Source organism: Vanellus vanellus (assembly GCF_965231255.1).
Source record: "Vanellus vanellus genome assembly, contig: HAP1_SCAFFOLD_76, whole genome shotgun sequence".
Classification (NCBI taxonomy): domain Eukaryota; kingdom Metazoa; phylum Chordata; class Aves; order Charadriiformes; family Charadriidae; genus Vanellus; species Vanellus vanellus.
In genome coordinates this window covers 199570-224621 of record NW_028127111.1, presented here as the reverse complement: position 1 = coordinate 224621, position 25052 = coordinate 199570, and the positions used below count along the sequence as shown (strand labels likewise).

The window sequence follows — 25052 nt, the reverse complement described above, 5'->3', positions numbered from 1 at the left end:
CTGAGTGCACTTGGTGGGTAATGCTGGAGGATGGGGATGATCGATTTGTTCCTCAAGGGGATTTGATTTTGGTGAGAATGGCCAATGAATCAAATGATATGATATTTATTGCTAAAATACCACTCTATGTCATCACTACTACAGTTGCTATATGCTCTATCTCTGGCATTGCAGTGAAAGTGACCTAAATTAATGAAGAATGAACTTTGATGAAACTGAGCAAAGTGCAGAAGTGATGGAACCAGAAGTGGCTGCAGCAACTGGCACCCGGGAATTGTCTTGAGATCGACATCTTCAACCCACAGATGATGGGCATGGGCCATGCCGGCTACACCAGCTGCGAGCTCCAGATGCAGCACGCAACAATTCAACACCACACACCACGTCTCCTGCTGGGAAAGACAGTTACAACAGATGGAGCCCAAAGTCATGGACTAAATGAACTCAAGGGACATTTCAGTGGGATGGGCCATGGACTAAGGGAATGATATCTGTGTGCATATATACATATATCAAAGACAGGAAAATGGTGGTGATTTATGGAAAAGTGTAAGACCTGGGCATGAGGTAGATGGTATAGAATAAGGGGCGGACGCTGTCCTGGTTTTGCCTGGGATAGAGTTAATATCCTTCCTGGTAGCTGCTGTGTTTTGGATTGACTTTGAGAATAACATTGCTAACACGTATTGTTTTAGTTGTTGCTGAGTGATGCTTATATTAAGTCACGGACTTTTTCAACTTCCTGTGGAAGGTGGGGGGCGACAGACAAGACAAGCTGGCCAAAGGAATATTCCATCCCATAGATGTCATGCTCAGTATATAAATGGGAGTTAGCAGGGGGGCAGGGATCGGTGATCACATCTCCGGACAGGCTGGGGAGTTAATCATTGGGAAGTGTCAGCAATTTGTGTTGCATCACTTTATTTTGTTTATTATTATTATTATTATTAATAATAATAATAATAATACTAATAATAATATCTTTTCTGTTACTGTTCTTTTAAAAAATATTTATCTAAGCCCATATCTTTTTTTTCTGTTTCTCCCTTTTCTCCCTATTCTACCTGGGACATCCCATTTCATTTAAGAGCTGTTATCTGACCGGCTACATCTGACTCAGTGTTGTGCAAGGGTCAGACCCAGTACGATCAAGCCTCAAAAAAAGTAGTATAAACCCAGAAAAATATCAATAAGCAGGATTATCACAAGAGAAAAATTCAGGCTCGTGGTCTAAGATCAACTCTGGGCAATGTGCGGAGAAGAGGCGGTAGGTTATTGTCGGTGAAACAGCGTCCATTGGGCCTGTTTCCACAGGGCATCCTTGAGCTCCTGGTTCCTTATGCTGTAGATGAAGGGGTTCACTGCTGGAGGCACCACCGAGTACAACACTGCCACCACCAGGTCCAGAGATGGGGAGGAGATGGAGGGAGGCTTCAGGTGGGCAAACACTGCAGTGCTGATAAAGAGGGAGACCACGGCCAGGTGAGGGACACACATGGAAAAGGCTTTGTGCCGTCCCTGCTCAGAGGGGATCCTCAGCACCACCCTCAGGATCTGTACATAGGACAGCAGAATGAAAACAAAACACACAAATGCTAAACAGGCACTAACCACAATCAGCCCAACTTCCCTGAGGTAGGAGTGTGAGCAGGAGAGCTTGAGGATGTGGGGGACTTCACAGAAAAACTGGTCCATGGCATTGCCCTGGCAGAGGGGCAGTGAAAATGTATTGGCCGTGTGCAGGAGAGAATTGAGAAACCCACTGCCCCAGGCAGCTGCTGCCATGCGGACACAAGCTCTGCTGCCCAGGAGGGTCCTGTAGTGCAGGGGTTGGCAGATGGCAACGTAGCGGTCATAGGCCATGATGGTGAGGAGAAAATACTCAGCTGAAATAAAAATGAGAAAGAAAAAGAGCTGGACAGCACATCCTGCATAGGAGATGGCCCTGGTGTTCCAGAGGGAGTTTACCATGGCTTTGGGGAGAGTGGTGGAGATGCAGCCCAGGTCAAGAACAGAGAGGTTGAGGAGGAAGAAGTACATGGGGGTGTAGAGGCGGTGGTCACAGGCGATGGCACTGATGATGAGGCCGTTTCCCAGGAGGGCAGCCAGGTAGATGCCCAGGAAGAGCCCGAAGGTCAAGAGCTGCAGCTCCCGTGTGTCTGCCAATGCCAGGAGGATGAATTGGGTGATGGAGCTGCTGTTGGACATTTGCTGCCTCTGGGCAGGGGGACCTGTCCAAGGAGGAAAAGGCAGTGACAAACTGGGAGAGACTTTTCTGAGGAAATCCCAATGCCATTCCTCACAGAAATCCCCCTCCCACAGCTTAATGAGAAATGATCCAGCTCATTCCCAACCCCACAAACTCAGTGACACTCTACCTTATCGGGTACAATACTGCCTCGACACCAACTTTCCATGAGGGCACCTCTGGGGCACGAGTCAGAGGCAGAGTCAGAGGCAGAAGAGAAGCTGACCCGCACCCCCTCCCAAACTCCTGAGATGCAGAGTTCAACAGAGGGGTGGGGAAACAAGGAGAAACACGTCTGTGCTCTGAAAAAAGGAAGCGAGGAGAGGGAGTCAGACAGGCGTGCCGTGAAGCCTTCTCCTCAGTGACAGTGTCTTCAGACAGAGACACTGCAGGGCACTTGCTTTTATGTTGTGCATCACTTGTAGGACACACACACATCTCCTTGACTGCAGGTGCAGCTGCCGAGAAGGCATCTCAGGCTCTGGACCCACTGGCTGTGGGGCGGGTGTGAGAGTAGAGCAGAGGCTTGCTGCCGAGAAGTTGTCTGAAGGTCAGGGGGTGGCCGGAGGTGCCAGGATCCCCCCTGCCTGGGCACTTCTGGCAGCAGCTCCCTCTCTGTCCCTGCCTGTGTCTGGGCTGCCAGGAGCTGCCCCTGCCTGGAGCTGCTTCTCTGCCCCCGGGTCTCCTCCCTGCCAGTGCCCCAGAGCCCATCCCACCCGCTGTGTGCTCAGCTCTGCCCTGCAGACCCCTCCTGGCAGCACAGCGCTGCCCGGGGGCATCTCTGGCTGTGCTGGGGCTCAGGAGGGGTTCAGGGAAGTGCTATTGAGAACGGGGGTCTCTGTGCCTTCTTCGTAAAGGAGAAATCCATTCCCACCACCAACTGCCCACCCACCAGCTGAGAGGAGAAATCCCACAGCACAGACTTGTTCTCTTTCAGGGGAAAGGTGCCTCGATGTCCTTCTTCAAAAGGGCCCTCTGCAAATGTCCTTGGGGTGATGGGGATCTGGAGCAGCCCTGACCCACACAGGTCCATCTCAGCAACAGAAGGCATCTGCCTTGCTGGCAGTCACTCCTTCCACCCACTGCTTCTCCCCACAGAAGCTCCGTGGGAGCTCCCCGGGCAGGCGGAGAGCTGACCCTGGCAGAGTCCCTGCCCCGGCACACAGCCCCTGGGGTGCAGGGACCCTGATGGCAAGGACAGCCCTGCCCACCCCTGCCTGCACACCCCTACGCACACCTCCACAACCATCCCCGGCAGAAGGCAGCCCTCGGGCCCTGTCCCTCTCACTGGGCAGCAGGGAAGCCCTGCTCTGGAGCACATCCTCCTCCTCTACAGCACAGAAACTGAGAGAGTCCTCCTGACAGAGCCCAGCAGCTCTCAGATGGACCAGCTTGAGGAGATCCCTCCAGGAACTGGAGCTGCATTGCCCGGCACCCCAAGACTTACCACGCAGAAGCTGGTGAAGATTTCTGCCCCAGTGAGCTCTCAGCACCCCCCACTCCCAACTGCCTTTAAGCTCTCTCTGCCTTGCAGGTCTCCCCTCCCTGCCTGCAGGCAGTGTCCCCAGCCCTGCTATTGGGCAGAGCCGCCTCTCTGCAGCGCTGCCCGCTTGCCAGGAGCTCCCTCCATCCCAGAACCCTGGCCCAGCTCAGCAGCAGAGGACCAGCCCACGCTGGCACTGCCTCTGTCCCCTCTGGGCTCCTTGGAGGTGTCCCTGGGGCTCCAGGGAACCGCCTGTGAAAAAAACTGATGCAATCTCTGATGTTCCCTCCCTCAGCTGTGCAGAGATACTTAATTCCAGCTGTGTCATTTCTCCCAGCAGAAGAAGAGCTGGCCATGAGTAACCCCTCTTCTTGTCCCATCAGTAGGACACACCGGGGTATTGGAGTGTTGGCACCAGAATTCCTTATGGCAAGTCATGGCTTGCCTGGTGCCACAGCTGGGGGGGCTTCAGCCCAAATGTGCAGCAATGATCTCAGCCAGGGGCACAGACAGGACAAGCTGGAGCCGTTCCTGTGGCAGACAGAGCTGTGACATGGTGGCAGAGCTCAGTCCATCTGGTCTTCAAGGACAGCCTCCTCCAAGCTCTGCTATAGTCCAGTTCGCAATTCAATCTAAGCCTGAAAGGCAATTCAAGGGCACTAGAATGAGTGTTTACTCCTTCAGGAACAGTTTGAGGAGAACCAAATCCACTGTGTGGCCACTGCTGAGTTTCATAGAGCGGGTGGAGCTATATCGGAAATTCTCTACATCCTCTTTGCCTCAGTCTGCCCCAGAAAGGTCTCCCAGAGCTCTGAGACTCGGGGCAGGAATCTGGAGGAACGCCACCAGCAGTGGATTGTTCCCAAGTCACCTTAACTAAAACAATCCTTACCAGTCTATGGGACAGGAGGGGTGGCAGCTGAGGGAGATGACAGGGTAAACCAATGTGCCAGCGTATTCAATGACACTCCGTAATCATTGAAAGGCCATGGAGGTTGAGGGAAGGAACATAGAGGTACATAGAAAGGCCAGAGGGATGGGCCAAAAGTAATATCATGATGTCTGATAAAGAGAACTCTGAAGTCCTGCCCTTGAGGTGCACTAACCCCGTGCAATGACAGAGGGCCGGGGCGGTGTGGCTGGGTGGCAGCTTTGCGGGAAAGGCTCTCGTGGTCCTTCAGTTTCATTAGGCAAAACAGGAGCCAGGGGCAAAGAAGGCCAACAGCATCCTTTGCTTCTCTTTCCATTCCCTGAAATCTCGAGTGCTTCTCTTTTATTCTCCTAATACCCTCCCAAAAGAACAGCCCACCTGTGCTGGTCTGAGGTGAAACAGAACCCTTTTTCTGTTCAGTAATTTGACTTTGCAGCCAAGCCTCCTCGAACTAACTGAACTCTCTGAAATTTAATGCATATTGTCCATAAGCTGTTGGCTCTCAGAGTGACAAAACCTGATTATCTATAATTTATGCCAAGGCATGGTATGCAGAGAGGCTCTTGCTTAGACTTTTTGCTATAACAACCAAGGGCAGCTCACTTTGTTATATGCCCCGTTGGAGGGTCGGAAGCGGTAAAGTGTAGAGGGGATGCACCTTTGGATAGGAGCAGACAGGACAGGTGACCCAAAACCGACTGACTTATCTAAACTGACAAGTCCTTTCTCTCTCTCCCTCCTCTCCTTGGAAAGAGAGGTGAGGGAGAGCATCTGTCGTTTGTCGCAGTGGCCAGGCCGGACCAAACCATAACAAGAGTGAAGGAACTGCACTGTTGGACTAAAGGCAGTCCTTGCTCCTGCACACAGAATTCCAGCCACAAGTAGCTCTGTGCTCATTTAATATTTGGTTGGCTGCCTCGAGGAATTGTCCCCGACACACCCTTGGCTGGGCTCAAGCAGCATCTTGTCTGGGAAGCTCTCCTAACGAACAGCCTCATCCCAACTTCATTGCATGGTCTGTAAATGGAGAGGCAAGCTCTGCAGTCAAAGTGGAAGGTTTGTGGGTGATGGTGGTGACTGAAATGACCCACAATGCATCTTTGGTGTGGCTTTCTGGATGCTCAGAACCAATGGACCTCTGAAGGAAAGTCAATCTGGAATTGGAGCTTACGGAAAACACATTTAAAACTCTTTTCTACTGAGTCGCTTGGAGCAGCAAAATTCCTGTTAGTGTTTGCCTGTGTAAAGGCTGTATGGGAAGTGCACAGCATAAAACAGACCATGCAGCTTGAGCTAAAATATACGTTAAGGAGGAAAAGGATGTTACAAACTCAATAAGCAGGTGATTGAACCAGGGCAATGCCCTAGGAAATCCCACTGTCTTAGAATAGCAGATCCCACTTCTCCAGCCTGTGAAGTTTACGTTAGTCATTGCAAAGTGAAAAAGGAAGCCGGTGCCATTGGAACCCTGTGGTGTGCCATGTACGATTCACAGGATCTCCTGAGAGAAATGGATGAGAAGGTAAAGAATGTGCAAAAAAAGCCATCTGTAAATTGAAGGAGGAGGAATTTCCCAAAATAAAGACAATCATCTTAATCAAAATTTGAGAGGAAGATCTCATGGTAAACAGACATAGACCCTGGTTACAAATCAAACAGCTGGACTTAGAAGTTGGACAAGCACAAGATTTAGAAACAGAACTAAAGGTTTTAGAAAATGAGCTACAGAAAGCTGGAACAGCAGCTCAGCTTCCAGCAGAGTAACATATCATCACGAACAGAAGTCACAACCAATCTAGACCCAAGGTGGGAAAATGTCAGCTTCCAACCAAGGCAATGAAAAGGATTAATGTGAAAAGACCCATCAGGTCAGCCTGCATAGTAAGGGAAAGCATTATTTATTATGCTGTAGATGCAGAAGGCAATAAGCATTGGATTTTGCCTCAGAATATTCAAGGAGAGTTTATCGAAGTTCATGCGTGAGCTCGGACAAAGACTCTGAGCAGCGGGTGGGGGCCTAACTTGAAGAAGGATGTATATCTCTGGTGTAGGAACTGCCTTTCTTGTGCCATGACCCATGCAGGCAACCCTGGATCAAAAGCCCAACTCCAGCACCAACATATTGGAAGCCCACGGGCACAACTGCAGATCGATTTTGTGGGACCTCTGTAAGTGACAGCTTGAAACACCAAACACATCTTGGTAGTAGGAGATCCTTTTAGTATATAGACAGAAGCCCCCCCTTGCAAAACCAACATGATGGTCACTGCTGCTAATCTGCTGTTTTAACTGCTCCACACCATAGAGACTGATCTCAGCACTCACTTTATCACAAGAATTATGCATGAGCACTGCAAAGCTTAAACGTAAGATGTGTTGCCCTGTCTCTGGCAACCCGTGGGGCAGAGGAGAGGGAAAAGCCAATAACGGGGTTTGGATGTTGAAGGTGGGGTCCAGCAGAGATGAGGAGTCAAGGGAGTGGATGGGGAGAGACAGACAAAGGTGAGACAAGTTCTGATCTTGATTGTGAGGCCACTACTGTTGTAGGAGCATGACTGTGCAGCAGCTGGCCCCAGCAGTTTGGGGACAAGAGGTTTATCACAAAACCGCTCTTCCCAGCAGAGCCAAGATAGGGGCAGAGGGAAAGGGGAGTGGCAGGCCAAGGGGAGATGGCTGGCATGGTGATGATTCTGAGGGCACTTCCACAGCAGCAGCCTGGTTGGCCCTCAGGAGACATGCTGGCCAGCAGGCATGCTGAGGTCATCCAGCACATCAGAGACCCCACCCAAGAGGAATTCCGTCCTTTGGGAGGGGAGGGGGTGAGGCAGGTGGAAGAGGCCCACCTGGGTTCTGATCCTGGGCGCACCTCTGTTACAGCAACCTGACCAACCATGGCAGACAGAAGGGCAGATGGGGCTCATGGCCACCCGGCTCAGGACAAGCCCTGACACTGGCGGAAAATCTTCTCCTTATCTCCAGGTTGAACATCCCCTCTTTCACCCAACACTAGTCTTTCATCCTCCTAATATGCACCATGGTGGAGAGCCTATCTCCGCATTTTTATGACCTCCTCCTAGGTTGACAGGCTGCAAGGAGGTCCCCCTAAGCCTTCTTTCTGCTCTTGACCTTCCTTGCAACCACTGGCTCAAGGGGAGCTTTGCCTTCCTAAAGACAATGACGTCAAAAGAGATAAGTTTCTTCCTTGTCATGTCCTTGCTGTCACCTCTGGGCAGCTGCTTCATGGCCCCTGTCAGAGCCAGCCTCGTCCCTCTACTCACCCAGCCTCCCTGCCCCCCCCCCCCCAAATGCATCCTCATCATGGGAAGACCCGTGGTGCACAAAGAGGTTTCTAGGGCAATCAAAACCACTCTCAGTGGAGAGAGGGAAACAGGGTGGGCTCTTTGTGTGCTGTATTATGTTAGTGTAAGATATCTACCCATATAGACACACAGCATAAACGGATCCTTCCAAGAGCTGGTCTGACACTTTCCATCTATCCAGAACCTGTCCCCGGGATCCCCTCGTCCCCCTGCTCCCCCCAGGCACAGACAAACACATGCTCACACAAATGGCTCTCTCCAGCACAAAGTCAAAGAATCATTGAGGCCAGAAACCAGTCAGCGTCCACCTTCTCTGGGCTGCCCCTTCATGCTTCATTTTAGTCAGGACCTCCTTTCTCACCCTTGCCAGGCTACTGCCAGCTTTGACAGACTTCCTGTATGATGGGGTGGACTGTTCTGGAGCTGCAAGAGTCGATCCTTGACTAGCAAAGAGTTCTCTGCCCCACTCTTCTCCGCAGGGCCCTATCCCATGGGATTCTTCTGATCAGGGCCCTCAGAAGGCCAAAGCCTGCTCTCCTGAAGTACTGCTCTTGGCCTTGTTCCCTTCTTTCAGGAGCCTCAACTCTACCTTCTCACCCCTGACTGTGACATCCCTGACAGTGGGACATGTGAAATTTTTTTCTCCACTCTGGAGCAGGCACGGAGACCCCAGTTCTCGTTAGCGTTTGTCTGAGCCTCTTCTTATCCCCTTGGCATGCAGAGATGTCCCTGGGCAGTGCCCTGCTGCCAGGAGGGATCTGCAGGGCAGAGCTGAGCACACAGCGGGAGGGATGGGGTCAGTGAGCACTGGCAGGGAGGAGATGTTGGGACAGAGAAACAGCTCCCGGCAGGGACAGCTCCAGGCAGCCCAGACGTGGGCAGGGAGTCGGAGGGACCTGCTCCCACAAACACCTTGGGAGAGGGGACTTGGGCACCCTCCCTGCCATCCCCTGCAGTGCAGACACCCACTCTGAAGGAACGCCCAGGTCTCCTCTTCCACCCAGCACAGCCCAACCCTCTGTCCCTCTCTTTCCTCCTCACAGCAACACTCATGGCATTTCTCCACATTTCCCCTTCTGCCTCTGCTCCCCTTGTTGGTATCACCGGAGTTTCTGTGGTGGGTTTGCGTTCAGCCATGAACAATACCTGTCGTTACTGCCATGCAGATGTTTCCATGGGAGTAAAATGTCCAAGCGCCCCCCTAATCTGCAGGGTCAGGGTGATACAAATGAGCTAATTTGCCCTTCAGGACATCCCATATTTAGGACATTCCACTCTTTCCCAGTGAGGTCCTACTGGGCTGAAGCCAGCTGGGCTCCAGAAGGGCACAGCTCACCCATGGCATCTCTGTGATATCCAGCAGCCCCATGACAAAGGGAATAGAGAGAAATGAGAAGTCTGTCCAAATGTATTGATGCGTTTTCCTCTATGAAGAGCCCTCCATGTCCTGATGGACCAAAGTGCAATGGAAATTCCATGACAGATTCCATCTTCTTGACATTCCTGAACACACAGAAACTGCAGCTCTTGACCTTTGGGCTCTTCCTGAGCATCTACCTGGCTGCCCTCCTGGGTAACGGCCTCATCATCACCATCATTGACTGTGACCACCGCCTCCACACCCCGATGTACTCCTTGCTCCTCAACCTCTCTGTTCTGGACCTGGGATCCATCTCCACCACTCTCCCCAAAGCCATGGCCAATTCCCTCTGGGACACCAGGGACATATCCTACACAGGATATTCTAGTCAAATCTTTCTTTTCAGTTTCTTCATTTCAGCAAAGTTTTTTTTTTTCTCACAGTCATGGCATATGACCGCTATGTTGCCATCTGCCAACCCCTGCACTATGGGACCCTCCTGGGCAGCAGAGCTTGTGTCCGCATGGCAGCAGCTGTCTGGGGCAGTGTTTTTCCCTATGCTGTGCTGCACATGGCCAATACATTTTCACTGCCCCTCTGCCAGGGCAATGCCCTGCACCAGTTCATCTGTGAAATCCCCCACATCTTCAAGGTCTCCTGCTCACGTTCCTACCTCAGGGAAGTTGGGCTTATTCCTTTTAGTGCCTTTCTATTTTTGGTGGCATTTTTTTTTCCCCTCATGCTTTCTTATGTTCAGATCTTGAAGGTGGTGCTGAGGATGCCCTCTGAGCAAGTGCGACACAAAGCCTTCTCCACATGCCTCCCTCACCTGGCTGTTTGTCTGTCACTACTGTCATGTTTGCCTGAAGTCCCCCTCCATCTCCTCCCCAGCCCTGCATCTGGTGATGGCTGGTTGTCATTTGGTGGTACCTCCAACACTGAAGCCCCTCATCAACAGTGTGAGGAACCAGGAGCTCAAGGATGACCTTAGGAAACTGATTGGAAATTTTTCGGTAACCATAGAGTACTTACGTGCTTCTGCAAAGGAGTCCCACTGTATGTCATGACCAAACAATACTGTTTATATTGTTTTTCCACTTGTGATGATTTTGCCTTCAAAGAAATGTCATTATTCATCTCTTCCTACTTAAGTATCCACACATCTTGTTTGACCCAGAGACTTCTGTAAATGGGGATCCAGTGTCTCAATGCATTTAATAAAAAAAAAAAAAAAAATCTTGCATCAACTTCTTTGCCTATGTTGGACATTGTGCATAATTACACCTTGGGTTATATTATGGGCCATTTAGCAAGAGGGGGGATGTCTCTTGAGTCTTTGTATGCGCCAGTGGCATCAATAGCAACAGTTTTTGAAAGTCTGGAGTACCCTTGGAATGTTTTGGTTATTGTGCTTGGGTAATTAAATTTTGCGGGCTCTTTCTTCTTCATTGGTGGATCTGCAGTATAGGGAAGTGTCCAGCGGCAACCCCCCGGCCCCCACAGCCGACATCATACCTGCACAGCCCCCACCTGTCCCTGTGACAGACATCGCGCCTGCACAGACCCTGCCGTCCCCTGCGACACTCAGACCCTGCCAGCCCCCATGGCAGGCATCCATCCGATCCAGACTCCGCTGGCTTAGACCCCGCCGGCTCCTATGTCAGGCACTGCACGGTATTTCTCCTGCACAGCACCCGCCAGCCCCCATGACGGACATTGCACCTCTCCAGACCCCGCTGGCTACCATGACAGGACCCACAGCTGCAACGAGTATTACACCTACTCCGACCTTGGTGATGGATGATGCAGCTGAACTACAGACCCAGTCAGTGCCGGTATCAGTCAACCCTGTGCATAAGACAAGACGTGCAATAGGACCAGATAGCAACGGGCAGTCAGGGACATCATGCAATGAAGAAACAGAGGAAACCTCTCCATCATTATCCCTAAGTGAGCTGCGAGACATACGTAAGCATTACGGCTGTCAGGAAGGCGAGCAAGTGATTCCTCCGCTACTCGATTGCTGGGACACTGGAGCCGATAGTTTGGACTTAGATGGTAGAGAAGCCAAGCGGTTGGGACCATTGACTAGAGAATTGGGTATTGACAGGGTTTTTGGAAGAACACCACAATCCCTTAGCCTCTGGAGATGACTCCTGTAAAGCGTGAGGAGCAAAGATCCCTATAGGGACGCTATCCCGTACCACCCATCCAAGTGGACAACTATTGAGAGAGATGTTCAGAATCTGAGGGAAATAGCTGTGCGGCAGATGATTTTTACTGATTTGGACAACCTGAAGACACCATTAGATCCAGATGCACTCAAAATTACCGGACCCACTTGGCGCATGTGGGTACGGAGAGCACCAGCGGCACATGCTCATGGATTGGTATTATTTTGCTGGAAAGAGGGTGAGGCACCGACGGTGGGTCATGTGGATACTGACATGCAGCATTATGCACATAATCTTTTTCTGCCCCGCAGGACAGTGTGTCAGCATTGGACAGGTCACGTGACCAGGCCGCTGTCTCAGTTGAGGAAAAACCATAAATCTGCTGTAGCATGTGGCAGTGTATTGGACAACTGGTTAGATGATGTCCCTCCGCAGGTCAACACCTCAGCCATGGAAAAATCGTCTGAAAAAGCTAGGTGGGAACTTGATGAGATGTTGCAGAAACTGCAGAGTGTTTCTCTGCAGGCTGATGTCTCAGCTGTGAGAAACGCACCTGATAACTTGATAACCTGATAATCATTTCATAGAGTGCTCAACCAAATATCCCAGCTGGTAAATAGTGTGGACTCCCAACCTGTACCGACCAGCGTTTTGGCAATTGAAGAAAAATGCTTTCCTAATAAACCTGTTTGAGAGAAACAATACACACCTGTCCTGGTGTGAGGTAAAACAGAACCAATTTTGTTCAGTATATTTACTTCTTAGCCGGGCTTCTTCTAACTACTGAAATTAACAGTATATTTTGCAGACAGTGTTCACTCTCTCAGAGTGATCAGACCTATGTTTACAGCGGATGCCCAGGCACGGTGTGCAGAGAGGCTCTTACTTATTGCTATAACACCCACGGCCAACCAACTTTGTGATTTCCCCCTTGGACGGTTGGAAGTGGAAAAGCATAGTGGGGTCCCACCTGCGGGGAGGAGTGGACAGGAGAGGTGACCAACGGGGTATTCCATCCCATCTGCCTCATGCTCAGTATAAAAGCTGAGGGATCAAAGGGTCAGCTCTCTTTCTTCAATGGCCAACGTCTGAGGAGGACTCTGTCTGTTCGTCTGCCTTTGATCCTGATCTTGAATCCTTATCTGGAATCCAGTTCCCATCCAGCACTGAGTCCAGTCTGGGACTGCCCCAGCGCCAGCCAGTGACGTGATCATCATCCTGGGAGCTTGATATGGTTTTGTATATATTTCATTATGGACTTTTTATTTTATTATTAATATTTCATTAACCTAGTTTAGGTCCTTCTAAACTCGTAAGTCCCTTTCTCTCTCTCCTGCCTCTCCTCGGTAGGGGAGAGCATCTGCCGTTCTGCCTGAGTGGCCAGTCCAGCCCAAACCTCAATACCTACACATTCACCCTCCATTTGGAGAGGTCCAGTTTCAATATCATTTGGAAATTGCTGATATCACTTAATGCGTAAGCAGATAAACAAAGACAAGTGGAAGAAAAAGGAATCTTTTTTTCTTTTCTTTTCTTTCATTTTTAAAATCATTTCACTTCTGAAATCTCTCGAATAAGAATTGTAAAGTGAAGAAAGTTATGCTCAGAGCCTTGGCTTGTTAGGGCATTTTGCATGTTAATGAACTGGCCTCTTGAGAAGTAAAAGGCAGCAGCAACAAAGCTCCAAGTTTCTGAGCATGTCAGTGGGCTGCACTGAGGGCCACCCCTGAAAAGACCTTGGAGGGAATGACCAGAAAAGGGACTGTCCCTGGAGGCTGGTGAAGCAGGAAGTCAGAGGCACTGCTTACAGGTTGAAAATCAAACATGGAAGTGGTTGTGAAAGCCCTTGACCTGTCTCATCAAGCGGGATGTCCAAGCACTGACCCCCACACCCTGGGAATGGGGATCCTTTCCCACACAGGAAGCTCAGGGCTCTTCCTGGGAGCAGTGAGATGAAGGGGTGTGTGATGCCAAGGGCAAGACACCTCTCAAGCCCTCTGGAGGGTGGGGTGGAGGCAAGAAGGCCCCGTTGATGTAAGTAACTGGAGTGCTCTCAGGGGCCTCAGTGGAAGAGACCACAACCATAGTCAAAAGGACAAGGATTTCAGTTCTGTTGGGGGGTCCCAGCCCCAACAAAGGGACCATACCCCCCACAGGCTGTTTGACACTTCCCTATGCCTGTGGCTGTTTCTCTGCAGATGTCAACCACCACCCCTGCTTCCCCACCCCACTCTGACCCCATGCTGTCCCAAGCTCTACTGATGACTCTGTCTTCACTATTTCTTCAAACACAAGGCTGTCATTTTCTGAGGTTTTCCTAATGGCTGTGAGTTCCCTATAACCTGTGCAGCTTCTTCCAAAGCCCTCCTAATCTCCTCAGATGCCAAAAACATCTCAGCCCATACACTCATTTGAATCCTCTATTTAGCTCCATGTCACCGCATGGAACTGCACATCCTCCTTCTGCTGCTGCCTCAAAGAAAAAACTAGATCTATTTCACTTCAGTATGACACCCTCCTGATATCCCAAATCTGGGTTTGTTACACGGTGTGCAAGCCAATAACACACAGAGCAGAGGTATTTCCAAGTTTATTCCATTAATGCGCGGAAATGGGGTGCTCAGCCCAAAACGGGAGCACAACTTAGCTTCAAAAGACTCCACTTCTATGCATTGATGTTTACATATTCAAACAATTCATATATATATTCACAGTTACTCATTGTTATTCTCTTCAAGGATTGGTTGAGATTTCTTTGCTTCCCATGTAAATTAGTGCACAGACTCTGTCTTCTTCTTCCATTGTTCTCTTTTGAGTAGGTGGTATCATTTGGGTAGGTGGTCAGTGAGTCAGTGGTCGCGATCTCCCCCTGGCAGAATTACCTTTTACCACTTCTCTGATCTTGGCAGTTCCAAGAGGTTTTCTTGGTTCGCTGACCCGCCCTACAGTTCATCACTCTCTTGACAGGAATCCCCTGCTTCTCAACAATGCTACATTGTCTGGTGGTAGTTCCTTAACTGAATCATAGATAAATCATGTCTAGTTACTCTTTCTCTATTTTCATATTAGGTAAATTATTAAATAGGGTTGGGGCAGTACAGAGGACTTGAGCAGCAGCAGATGTCCTTGGTTGCTTCAATTACAATGACATTTTACATTTCATTTTCCTAGTTTATGTCAATTTTCCTGCAACAGAGAGAGCTGCCCTGTTATTACAGAGATGCTCCTCAGGAAGGCAGTTCTGATGCTGTGATGACACATTTACCGAAGGCCTCACTATTATCCAGCACAGTAGGGACAGCCTGTGAGGAGACATGGGCAGCTTACTGCTGCTGAAGGTGAAGCCATTGAATCCCTTTCTTCAATGCTTCTTTGAGCTCCTGGTTCCTCATGCTGTAGATGAGGGGGTTCACTGCTGGGGGCACCACCGAGTACAGCACTGCCACCACCAGGTCCAGGAATGGTGAGGAGATGGAGGGGGGCTTCATGTAGGCAAACATGCCAGTGCTGATAACGAGGGAGACAACCATCAGGTGAGGGAGGCACGTGGAAAAGGCTTTGTGCCGTCCCTGCTCCGAGGGGATTCGCAGCACAGCTCTGAAGATCTGCACATAGGACACCACAATGAAAACAAAACACTCAAAGAACACACAGACACTGACCACAAGGACCCCGGCTTCCCTGATATAGGAGTCTGAGCAAGAGAGCCTGAGGATCTGGGGGACTTCACAGAAGAACTGGTGCAGGGCATTGCCCTGGCAGAGGGGCAGTGAAAATGTATTGGCCGTGTGCAGCACAGCGTTGAGAATCCCACTGCCCCAGACAGCTGCTGCCATGTGGACACAAGCTCTGCTGCCCAGGAGGGTCCCGTAGTGCAGGGGATGGCAGATGGCAATGTAGTGGTCATAGGCCATGACGGTGAGAAGAGAAAACTCTGCTGATATGAAAAAGAAAAAGAAAAAGACCTGTGCAGCACACCCTTGGTAGGAGATGGTCCTGCTGTCCCAGAGGGAATTGGCCATGGCTTTGGGGACGGTGGTGGAGATGCCGCCCAGATCAAGAACAGAGAGGTTGATGAGGAAGAAGTACATGGGGATGTGGAGGCGGTGGTCGCAGGCGATGGTGGTGATGATGAGGCCGTTTCCCAGGAGGGCAGCCAGGTAGATGGCCAGGAAGAGCCCGAAGGTCAAGAGCTGCAGCTCCCGTGTGTCTGCGAATGCCAGGAGGAGGAAGTGGGTGATGGAGCTGCTGTTGGACATTTCCTGCCTCTGGGTATCTCTTATTCTTAACTGTGACTATCTGTTAAGGAGGAAAAGACAGTACTGAGTCAGAGCACACTTCTCTCAGCAAAATGGATGGCATATGTCTTCGCAGCCCCACATTCAGACCCTCTTTTCAGGAGCACCTCTCTGCAGCTCCCTCACTTGAGCTCTGGCTTTTGCTGGCTGAGGCTGCCACTGGGAGCAGGGCAATGGGCTCCCGAGGAGTCCTCCTTGCTCTGCAGCAAGAGGGAACTAGGACAGCAGGGCTATCTCCAATTAAATGTAATCGTGTTATATCAAAGAGCTTTTCAGCGTTGTTGTCGGCAATTTGCCCAACTGCACAGCAGAGGAGAGGGGATTTTGTTTTCTCTGTTTTGTTCTGGTTGTACCTGCCACATTTTGGAGCGGTTTGGGATGGCCGAAATCCCTGACATTTCTAATGCACTCCAGGTGAAGTCTTGTGGGTCCTGAGAGGCAAAGGGAGAGTCCCTTAGTGCAGAGAGAGGAGAGCAGCTCTGCCCATCAGTCCCCTTTACCACTGCCCTGTGCTGGCAGCTTGCAGCTGGAGGAGGATCCCTCTCAGGTGTTGCCATCAAAAGAAGCAGGACACTGCGGAGAAGAGAGGAATGCAGGTTCAAAGGGCAGATATACAGGCTCATTGCCTTTTCTCATCTCTCCCCTCCCAGACTGGGACCAGGAGGGATCATTGCAGCTGCCCACGTACAGCTGCCCAGCAGCATTTCCATGGCCTGAGCACCGAGATGTCTTCTCCATGTGGATCCGAGGGAGCAGAGAGGTACTATGGGAGAGCTGTGCCCTTCTGGAGAGCACCCTGCAGCCCCACAGGACTCCTCAGGGAAATAGTTAATGCCCTGAAGTTGCCTGGAGGAGTCCTGGGCACATTACTCCCACAGACACGAGTGCAGAGCAGGACCCAAAGGGTCGGCATCTGAACGGGAGCTGAATCTGCCACCCGCAACCCCCACCCCCCGCACTGACTCAGTTTATCCTTAGTTTATCCAACGGTGAGAACAAGGGCAGCTCAGGCAGGAGGGGACGGCAGTGAAATGCCACAACTCTCCTGACAAGGGAGGAGGGACATGCTAGGCAGATGGCAATCCGGGGTTCGTCCTTTGCTGGGCTCTGGCTGCTGCAGGGTCAATGCGTGCCTGAGACCCCGTGGGCTGGAGGGCAGAGATGTGCCCCGGCTGGGAACGGAGACCAGGCAGGAGCTGCCCAGGGGAAGGTGTCTGTGCTTCAGGGACAGCACGGACGGGCCCACATGCCCCTCGCCAGTGTTTCAGGCAGCAGCTCCCTCTCACTCCCTGCCCGTGTCTCTGCTGCCGGCAGCCGTCCCCCTGTCCCCGGCTCAACTCCCGTCAGTGCTCACAAACCCCATCCCACTGCTGTGCGCCCACCTCTGCCTGCCAACACCTCCAGGGACGGGGCACTGCCCAGGGGCATCTCTGAGTGTGTGGGGGCTAAAGACCAGTTCACAGCGAACCTGATGTGGCTGCAAAGGGGAAGATGTTGCTGAGTTGGTGTGCTGCTGAAGAGGTCCTCTGAAAAATATCATGAGGTAGAGCTCACCTGTGCTGCTGCACTCTCTTGAGAGCAGAAGCACCATGCCCTGACCTAATCATCCCTACCCTACCATGTCATTGTCTCTCTGAAGGTGCAGCAGGACATCCATGCTCTGAAGCACATCCTCCTGCTCCACACCAGACAAGCCAGGAGAGCCGTCCTGACAGCTCCTATCAGCCATGGCATGTGCCAGCTCTAGGAGACACTGCCAGGAACTCATCTGCATTGCCCCACAGCCAGAGACTTACCATGTGAAAGGCTGCGAAGGTTTCTCCCCCGGTGAGCTCTCTCCTGTCCTCCCACCCCAGACTGCCTTTACCTCTTCTCTTCTCTTCTCTTCTCTTCTCTTCTCTTCTCTTCTCTTCTCTTCTCTTCTCTTCTCTTCTCTTCTCTTCTCTTCTCTTCTCTTCTCTTCTCTTCTCTTCTCTTCTCTTCTCTTCTCTTCTCTTCTCTTCTCTTCTCTTCCCTCTCTGCCTGCAGGCACTGCCCTCAGTCCAGCTTCTGGGCAGAGCTGTCTCTCTGCAGCGCTGCCCGCTTGCCAGAAGCTCCCTCCGGCCCAGCAGCCCAGCCCAGTTTGGCAACAGAGGACCAGCCCACGGTGGCACTCTCTCTGTCCCTTCTGGGCTCCCTCAGAGATGTCCCTGGGGCTCCAGGGGAACCACCTGGGAAACAAGCTGAAGTCATCACTGATACTTTTCTCCCTCTGCTGGGCAGAGAAACTTCTTCCCTGCAGTGCCATTTCCCCTTTCGGAGACAGAGTTATGTCCAAGAATCCCCTCTTCTTGCCCCACTAGGAGACAGCACACCCAGGCAGTGAAAGGCAGGAGTCTCCTGTACCTCCTGTACCCATGCAAAGCACAGGTGACACATGAGGTGCCAGAGGTGGTCTAAGACATGTGCTCGTAACTGATGGAAATATTAAGAGGGACAGGGCAGTGTCTGGAGTCATCGTTTTGAGGCTGGTGGGGCATGGTGGTGACACTCTCTCTCCTCCACCAGCTGTCTTTACCTCATCTCCTTTGGCACCCATGGCCCGTTTCTCACAGACACCCCTACAGTGCCCAACCTCATTCAGGGCAGCTGCTCCATTGGAAGGTGACCTACACCCTGTGGCACTACGGGAGGTGCCAGGGCTCTCCTGCACAGCCGCATGCAGCCAGCAGGGACAGCACAAGACCTGCAGGAACACGATCGTCATTCAGAGCAGCCGTGTAACACACCCCAAGAGAACCTCTGGGACATTCAGTGCTTTTTTTGAGGCAGCTGCAGTGAAGCCAGTCCTGTCCCATCTCCATCCAGTAGATGTCAGCACTGCTCCTCCCACAGCCTTTAGTCACCCTTTTTTGATGCAATCAAGGAATAGAGCAATGATTTTCCCAGTGTTGTTGGATCACGGGATGCCCATTGCCAAGGACATTTTCCAAAGCACCGTGTCCTTCCTGGAGATCAGCTTCCCCTTGCACCACAGGCTCTGCAGGGCTTCAGGGACGTCCCAGAGAGCAAAGCCCTCTCCTACCAGGGCTGCACAGCCCAGCCCTGCTTCTCTCTGGTCACGAGGGTTTGCTCTCCTTCGGGTCACCTCATTTCCTCTTTCCATTGCCATCTGCCATCCACCCCTGCATGCTCTGAACAAAACCTCTGCCTTGCATGGGACCTTGGGCACTTGGTACTGCCTTTCTTTGTTACATATCTGAGTGTGGTCCTGGTGCTTGGCTGAGGTCCAGCATATCTGCTCTGATTTATTAATTAGGCAGGACATGATAGGATGAGGGGGAATGGCTTCACACTGGAAGAAGGAAGATTTAGATTAGTTTTTAGGGAGAAATTTTTCACTTTGAGAGTGGTAAGGTAGTGGAACAGGTTGCCCAGAGAAGTTGCAGGAGGTCCTGCCAGCACATCCAGCAGCTCCTTCAATACCCTGGGATGAATCCCATCAGGCCCCATGGACTTGTGAACATTCAGCTGATACAGCTGTTCTCTGACGATTTCCATCCCACAAATGGAAAGTTTTTGTTTCCACACTCGTGGTCCTCCGATTCAGGGGACCGGGCAGCCCAAGCTCTAGATGCGTGATTAACGAGTGAGGCAAAAAAAAACATTGCACACTGCTGCTTTTTCTTCATCCCTATCAGTCAGTTGACCACCTTCAACAACTATGGGTCCAACGTTTTCTTTAGACCTCCTCTTGCTATTAATGTACTTAAAAAAGCACTTCTTGTTTTATAGAATGCTTTAGGTTGGAAGGGGCCTTGAAGATCATCAAGTTTCAACCCCCCTGCCATAGGCAGGGACACCTCCCACTAGACCAATTTGCTCAAAGCCCCATCCAGCCTGGCCTTAAACACCTCCAGGGATGGGACCTCAACAACTTCTCTGGGCAACCTCCGCCAGTGCCTTACCACCCTTAAAGTCAAAAATTTCTTCCTAATATTTAACCTAAATCCACCCACTTCCAGTTAAAAGCCATTGCCCCTCATCCTATCACTACATGCCCTAGTATAAAGTCCTTCCTCAGCTCCCCTGTAGGCACCCTTTAGGTACTGGAAGGGGCTATAAGGTCTCCCCGGAGCCTTCTCTTCTCCAGGCTGAACAACCCCAACTCTCTTAGCCTGTCCTCATAGGAGAGCTGCTCCAGACCGTTGATCATCTTCAGGGCCTCCTCTGAACCTGCCCTAACACATCCATGTTCTTCTTATGTTGAGGGTATCAGAGCTGGATGCAATATTCCAGGCGTGGTCTCACGAAAGCAGAGTAGAGGGACAGAATCACCTCCCTTGACCTGCTGGCCATGCTGCTTTTTATGGACACCAGGATCTGGTTTGCTTTCTGGGCTGCAGTCTCACATTGCTGGCTCATGTTGAGCTTCTCGTCAATCAGCACACCCAGGTCCTTCTCCTCAGGGCTGCTCTCCGGCCATTCCCCGCCGAGCCTGTATTTGTGCTTGGGATTGCCCCAACCCAGATGTAGGACCTTGCACCCAGCCTCGTGGAACTGCATGAGGTTGGCTTGGGCCCACCTCTCCAGGCTGTCCAGGTCCCTCTGGATGGCATCCCTCCCCTCCAGCGTGTCAACCTCGCCAAACAGCTTGGTTTCATCAGCAAACTTGCTGAGGGTGCACTCGATCCCCCTCTCCATGTCGCTGACAAAGATGTTGTACAGCACCTGAGGAACGCCACTCATCACTGCTCTCCACTTGGACATGGAGCAATTGACCACAACACTTTGAGTGCGACCGTCCAGCCAGTTCTTTATCTATTGAGTGGTCCATCTGTCGAATCCATGTGTCTCCAATTTAGAGACCAGGATATTGTGCGGGACAATGACAAACGCTTTGCACAAGTCCAGGTAGATGACATCAGTTGTTCTTCCGTTGTCCACTGCCGCTGTAACACTTTCGTAGAAAGCCACAAAATTTGTCAGGCATGACTTGCCCTTGGTGAAGCCATGTTGGATGCTACCAATCACCTCCTTATTTTCCATCTGCCTCAGAAGAGTTTCCAGGAGGATCTGCTCCATGATCGGGCCAGGCACAGGGGTGAGACTGACTGGCCTGTAGTTTCCTGGGTTTTCATTGTTTTCCTTTTTGAAAATAGGGGTTATTTTTCCCATTTTTCCAGTCAGCAGGAACCTCACCAGAGTGCCATGACTTCTCAAATATGAGGGACAGTGGCTTAGCAACTTTGTCTGCCAGTTCCCTCAGGACCCGCGGATGTGTCTCATCAGGTCCCGTGGACTTGTGCACCTTCAGGTTCCTCAGGTGGTTTATACATGATCTTCACCTACAGTGGGCAGTTCTTCATTTTCCCACTCCTTGCCTTTGCCCTCTGCATCATGGGTAGTGCGGCTGCAGTCTTTGCCAGTGAAGACTGAGGCAAAAAAGTCATTGAGGACCTCAGCTTTGTCTCTGTCCCGGGTGACCAGTTCTTGCATTTCCTTCTGGAGATGGCCCACATCTTCCCTAGTCTTTCTTTTCTCGCTGACATACTTAAAGAAGGATTTCTGTTTGTCTTGATGCCCCTGGCCAGATTTAGTTCAATCTGGGCTTTAGATTGTCTAACCCGATCGCTGGCTGCTTGAACAATTTCTCTGTATTCCTCCCAGGCTTCCCACCCCTGTTTCCACCCCCTATAGGCCTCCTTTTCACTTGTGAGCATGTCCAGGAGCTCCTTGTTCATCCATGCAGGCCTCCTGGCTTTTCTGCCTGCCTTCTTCTTTGTAGGGATGCATGACTCCTGAGCTTGGAGAAGGTGAGCCTTGAATATTAACTGGCTTACTTGGGCCCTTCTTCCCTCCAGCGCTTCATCCCATGGCACTATACCAAGCAGATTCTTCAAGGAGCCACAGTCAGCTCTGCTAAAGCCCAGGGTGGTCAGCTTGCTGCGCACCTTCCTCGCTGTCTTGAGGATCTCAAACTCGACCATTTCATGGTCATGGCAGCTCAGGCTGCCCTTGAGCTTGACACTGCCTACCAACCCTTCCTTGTTGGTAAGGACAAGGTCCAGCAGAGCTCCTCTCCTCGTTGGCTCCACTACCACTGGGAGAAAAAAGTTGTCGTCAATACAATCCAAGAACCTCCTGGACTGCCTATGCCCTGCTGTGTTACCCTTCCAACAGATGTCAGCAAACTTGCTGAGGGTACACTCTGTGCCCTCATCCAGGACGTTGATTAACATGTTGAACAAGACGGGCCAGTACTGACCCCCGGGGAGCACTGCTACTTACAGGCCTCCAACTAGACTGTGCACCGAACACTATGCTATCAGCCTCATTCCCCACAGTATTCTTGTGTCCAGTTAGGACATTATGGTCTGATTGGGTGCATAAGTAGATGGGTAATAACTGAGATCAGTACTCGGGCTTGGAGGAACTTGGTGAACGCATAGTGTTCTGCCCAGAGGGATGTATCTAGTCGGGTTCCACCATGTTTCAAGGGCTTTTAATTACCCAAAGGAGATGAGAAAATGCTTTTTTTTTTATAGCATTTGTAGCTGACACCTCATTGAGGAGAGCAGACACTATATTAGAGGTCAGGGTTGCCATCCCAAGGGACCTAGACAGGCTTGAAGGACAGGCCACTAGTAACATCATGTTATCCAACAAGGACAGATCTAAAGTTCTTTCGCTGAGCTTGACTAAGGGCCTGAAGTGACAGAGGGCAGGGACTGCCTAGGTTGGTATCAGCACTGCAGGAAAGGCTCCGATTATCCTTCGGTTTCATTAGGGAAAACATGAAGCCATCAGCAAAGGCCAAAAGCATCCTGGGTGGTAGGAACAGGAGCACAGCCAGTGGGAGTGATTACCGCCCTGGGCTCAGCACATTTGAGAACAGATCCAGAATACTCCCCCAGGTTCTGACCCGCTGCAATGCCTGAGAGACACTGGTAAACTGGATCCCGTTCAGTGGAGGGCCACCAAGGTGGTCAGGGTTGGAGCACTTGTGCTGTGAGAAGAAGCTGAAAAAGCTGGGCTTGTCCAGCTGGAAGAAAGGAAGATCTTGGGGGAACATGCAGCAGCATGTCCCAGTGGACAACAGGATGCCCAGGAGCCAGCAATGTGTCTTGGTGGCTGAGAAGGCCAATGGCATCCTAGGGTGTATCAAGCAGAGTGTGGCCAGCAGGTCGAGGGAGGTCATCCTCCCCCTCTACTCTGCCCTGGTGAGGCCTCATCTGGAGTACTGTGTCCAGTTCTGGGCTCCCCAGTTCAAGAAGGACAGGGAGCTGCTGGAGAGGGTCCAGCAAAGGGCTACAAAGATGATGAGGGGATTGGAACATCTGTCTTATGAGGAAAGGCTGAGGGACTTGCGGCTTTTTAGTCTGGAGGAAAGAAGACTAAGGGGGGATCCTATTTATGCTTATATATACTTAAAGGGAGGGTGCCAGGGGGATGGGAACAGTCTTTTGTCAGTGGTGCCCAGTGACAGAACTATAGGGAACAGGCACAAACTTGAATGTAGGATGTTCCATCTTAACATGAGGAGTAACTTCTTTCCTTTGAGGGTGGCAGAGCACTGGCACAGGCTGCCCAGAGAGGTGGGGGAATCTCCCACTCTGGAGACATTCCAAACTCGCCTGGATGCTATCCTGTGCAACCTGCTGTAGGTGATACTGCTCTGGGAGGGGGCTTGGACTAGATGATCTCCAGAAGTTCCTTCCAACCCTGAGCACTCTGTGATTCTGTGAAACTGGAGAGACGTGGATTTGAAGGGTGGACTGTTCGGTGGATGAGGAACTGGTTGGATGGTCCCATCCAGTAGTGGTGAACGGCCTCATGTCCAGATGGAGACTGGTGACAAGTGGTGAACGTCAGCAGTCTGTACTGGGACCAGTACTGTTCAATATCTTCATCAATGACATAAGCAGTGCGATCGAGTGCACCATCAGCAAGTATGCTGATGACACCACACTGAGTGTTGCAATTGAAACTCCCAGGGGACAGGATGTCATCCAGAGAGACCTGGACAGGCTCAAGAAGTGAGCCCGTATGAACAGCATGAGGTTTAACAGGGCCAAACGAAGGGTCCTGCACCTGGGTCGGGGCAATCCCTGATATCAGTACAACCTGGGGGATGAAGGGATGGAGAGCAGCCCTGCCGAGAAGAACTTGGGTATACTGGGGGGTGAAAAGCTGGACATGAGCTGGCAATGTGCGCTCTCAGACCAGAAAGCCAACAGTATCCTGGGCTGCATCAAAAGAAGCATCACCACAGGTCGAGGGAGGGCATTCTGCCCCTCTGCTCTGCTTTGGTGAGACCCCACCTGAAGTGCTGCTCCAGCTCTGGAGCCCTCAGCACAGGAGAGACATGGACCTATTGGAGTGGGTCCAGAGGAGGCCACAAAGATGCTCCGAGGGCTGGAGCAACTCTGCTGTGAGGAAAGGCTGAGAGAGTTGAGGTTGTTCAGCCTGGAGAAGAGAAGGCTCTGGGGAGACCTTATTGTGGCCTTCCAGTACCTAAAGGGGCCTACAGGAGAGCTGGGGACAGAGTTTTTAGCAGGGCCTGTTGCGATAGGACAAAGGGTGAGGGCTTTAAACTAAAAGGGGGGAAATTTACACTCGATATAAAGAACCTTTTAACAATGAGGATGGTGAGACACTGGCCCAGGTTGCCCAGAGAGACAGGAGATGCCCCATCCCTGGAAACATTCCAGGCCAGGTTGGCCGGGGCTTGGAGACAGCTCATCCAGTTGAAGGTGTCCCTGCTCATGGCAGGGGGGTTGCACTAGATGGCCTTTAATGGTCCCTTCCAACCCAAACCATTCCATGATTCTAAACAGAGCCCGTTTTTACTGGGAGGGGACCAAGTCTGTATTGGAAGGGTTTAATGAAATCCAGTTTGAAATGGCACAGTGCCCAGTCGTACTGGGAGGGGATGAGAGGATGCAGTTTATACTGGGAGTGTGCTCAGCCTGTACTTGGAGGGGTTAAAGAGGACCAGTTTGTAGTGGGAGGGGCCAAGTTTGTACTGGCAGGGTTTAGAGCGATCCAGTTTGTACTGTGACAGAGCCCAGACTGTAGTGGGAAGGGGCCAGGGGCTCCAGTGTGGACTGGGAGGGTGGCCCAGTGTACCCTGGGAGGGTCTAAAGGGATAAAGTTTGTACTGGGACAGGGCCCAGTCTGTTTGTACTGAGACGAGGCCCAGACTCTGCTGGGATTGGCTCAGAGGATCCCGTTTCTACGTGGAGAGGGCCCAGTC

General features: G+C 51.4%; 1 protein-coding gene across 1 annotated transcript; it reads right to left on the bottom strand.

The window, feature by feature from the left end:
* Positions 1-1272: 1272 nt before the first annotated feature.
* LOC309685479 (olfactory receptor 14A2-like) lies at positions 1273-15775 on the bottom strand (the record flags this gene model as incomplete). Its single annotated transcript, XM_082501242.1, has 2 exons — positions 1273-2208; positions 14885-15775. The coding sequence occupies 2 exons, from the start codon at positions 15773-15775 to the stop codon at positions 1273-1275; spliced, it is 1827 nt and encodes a 608-aa protein (XP_082357368.1).
* Between the last annotated feature and the right edge of the window lie 9277 nt (positions 15776-25052).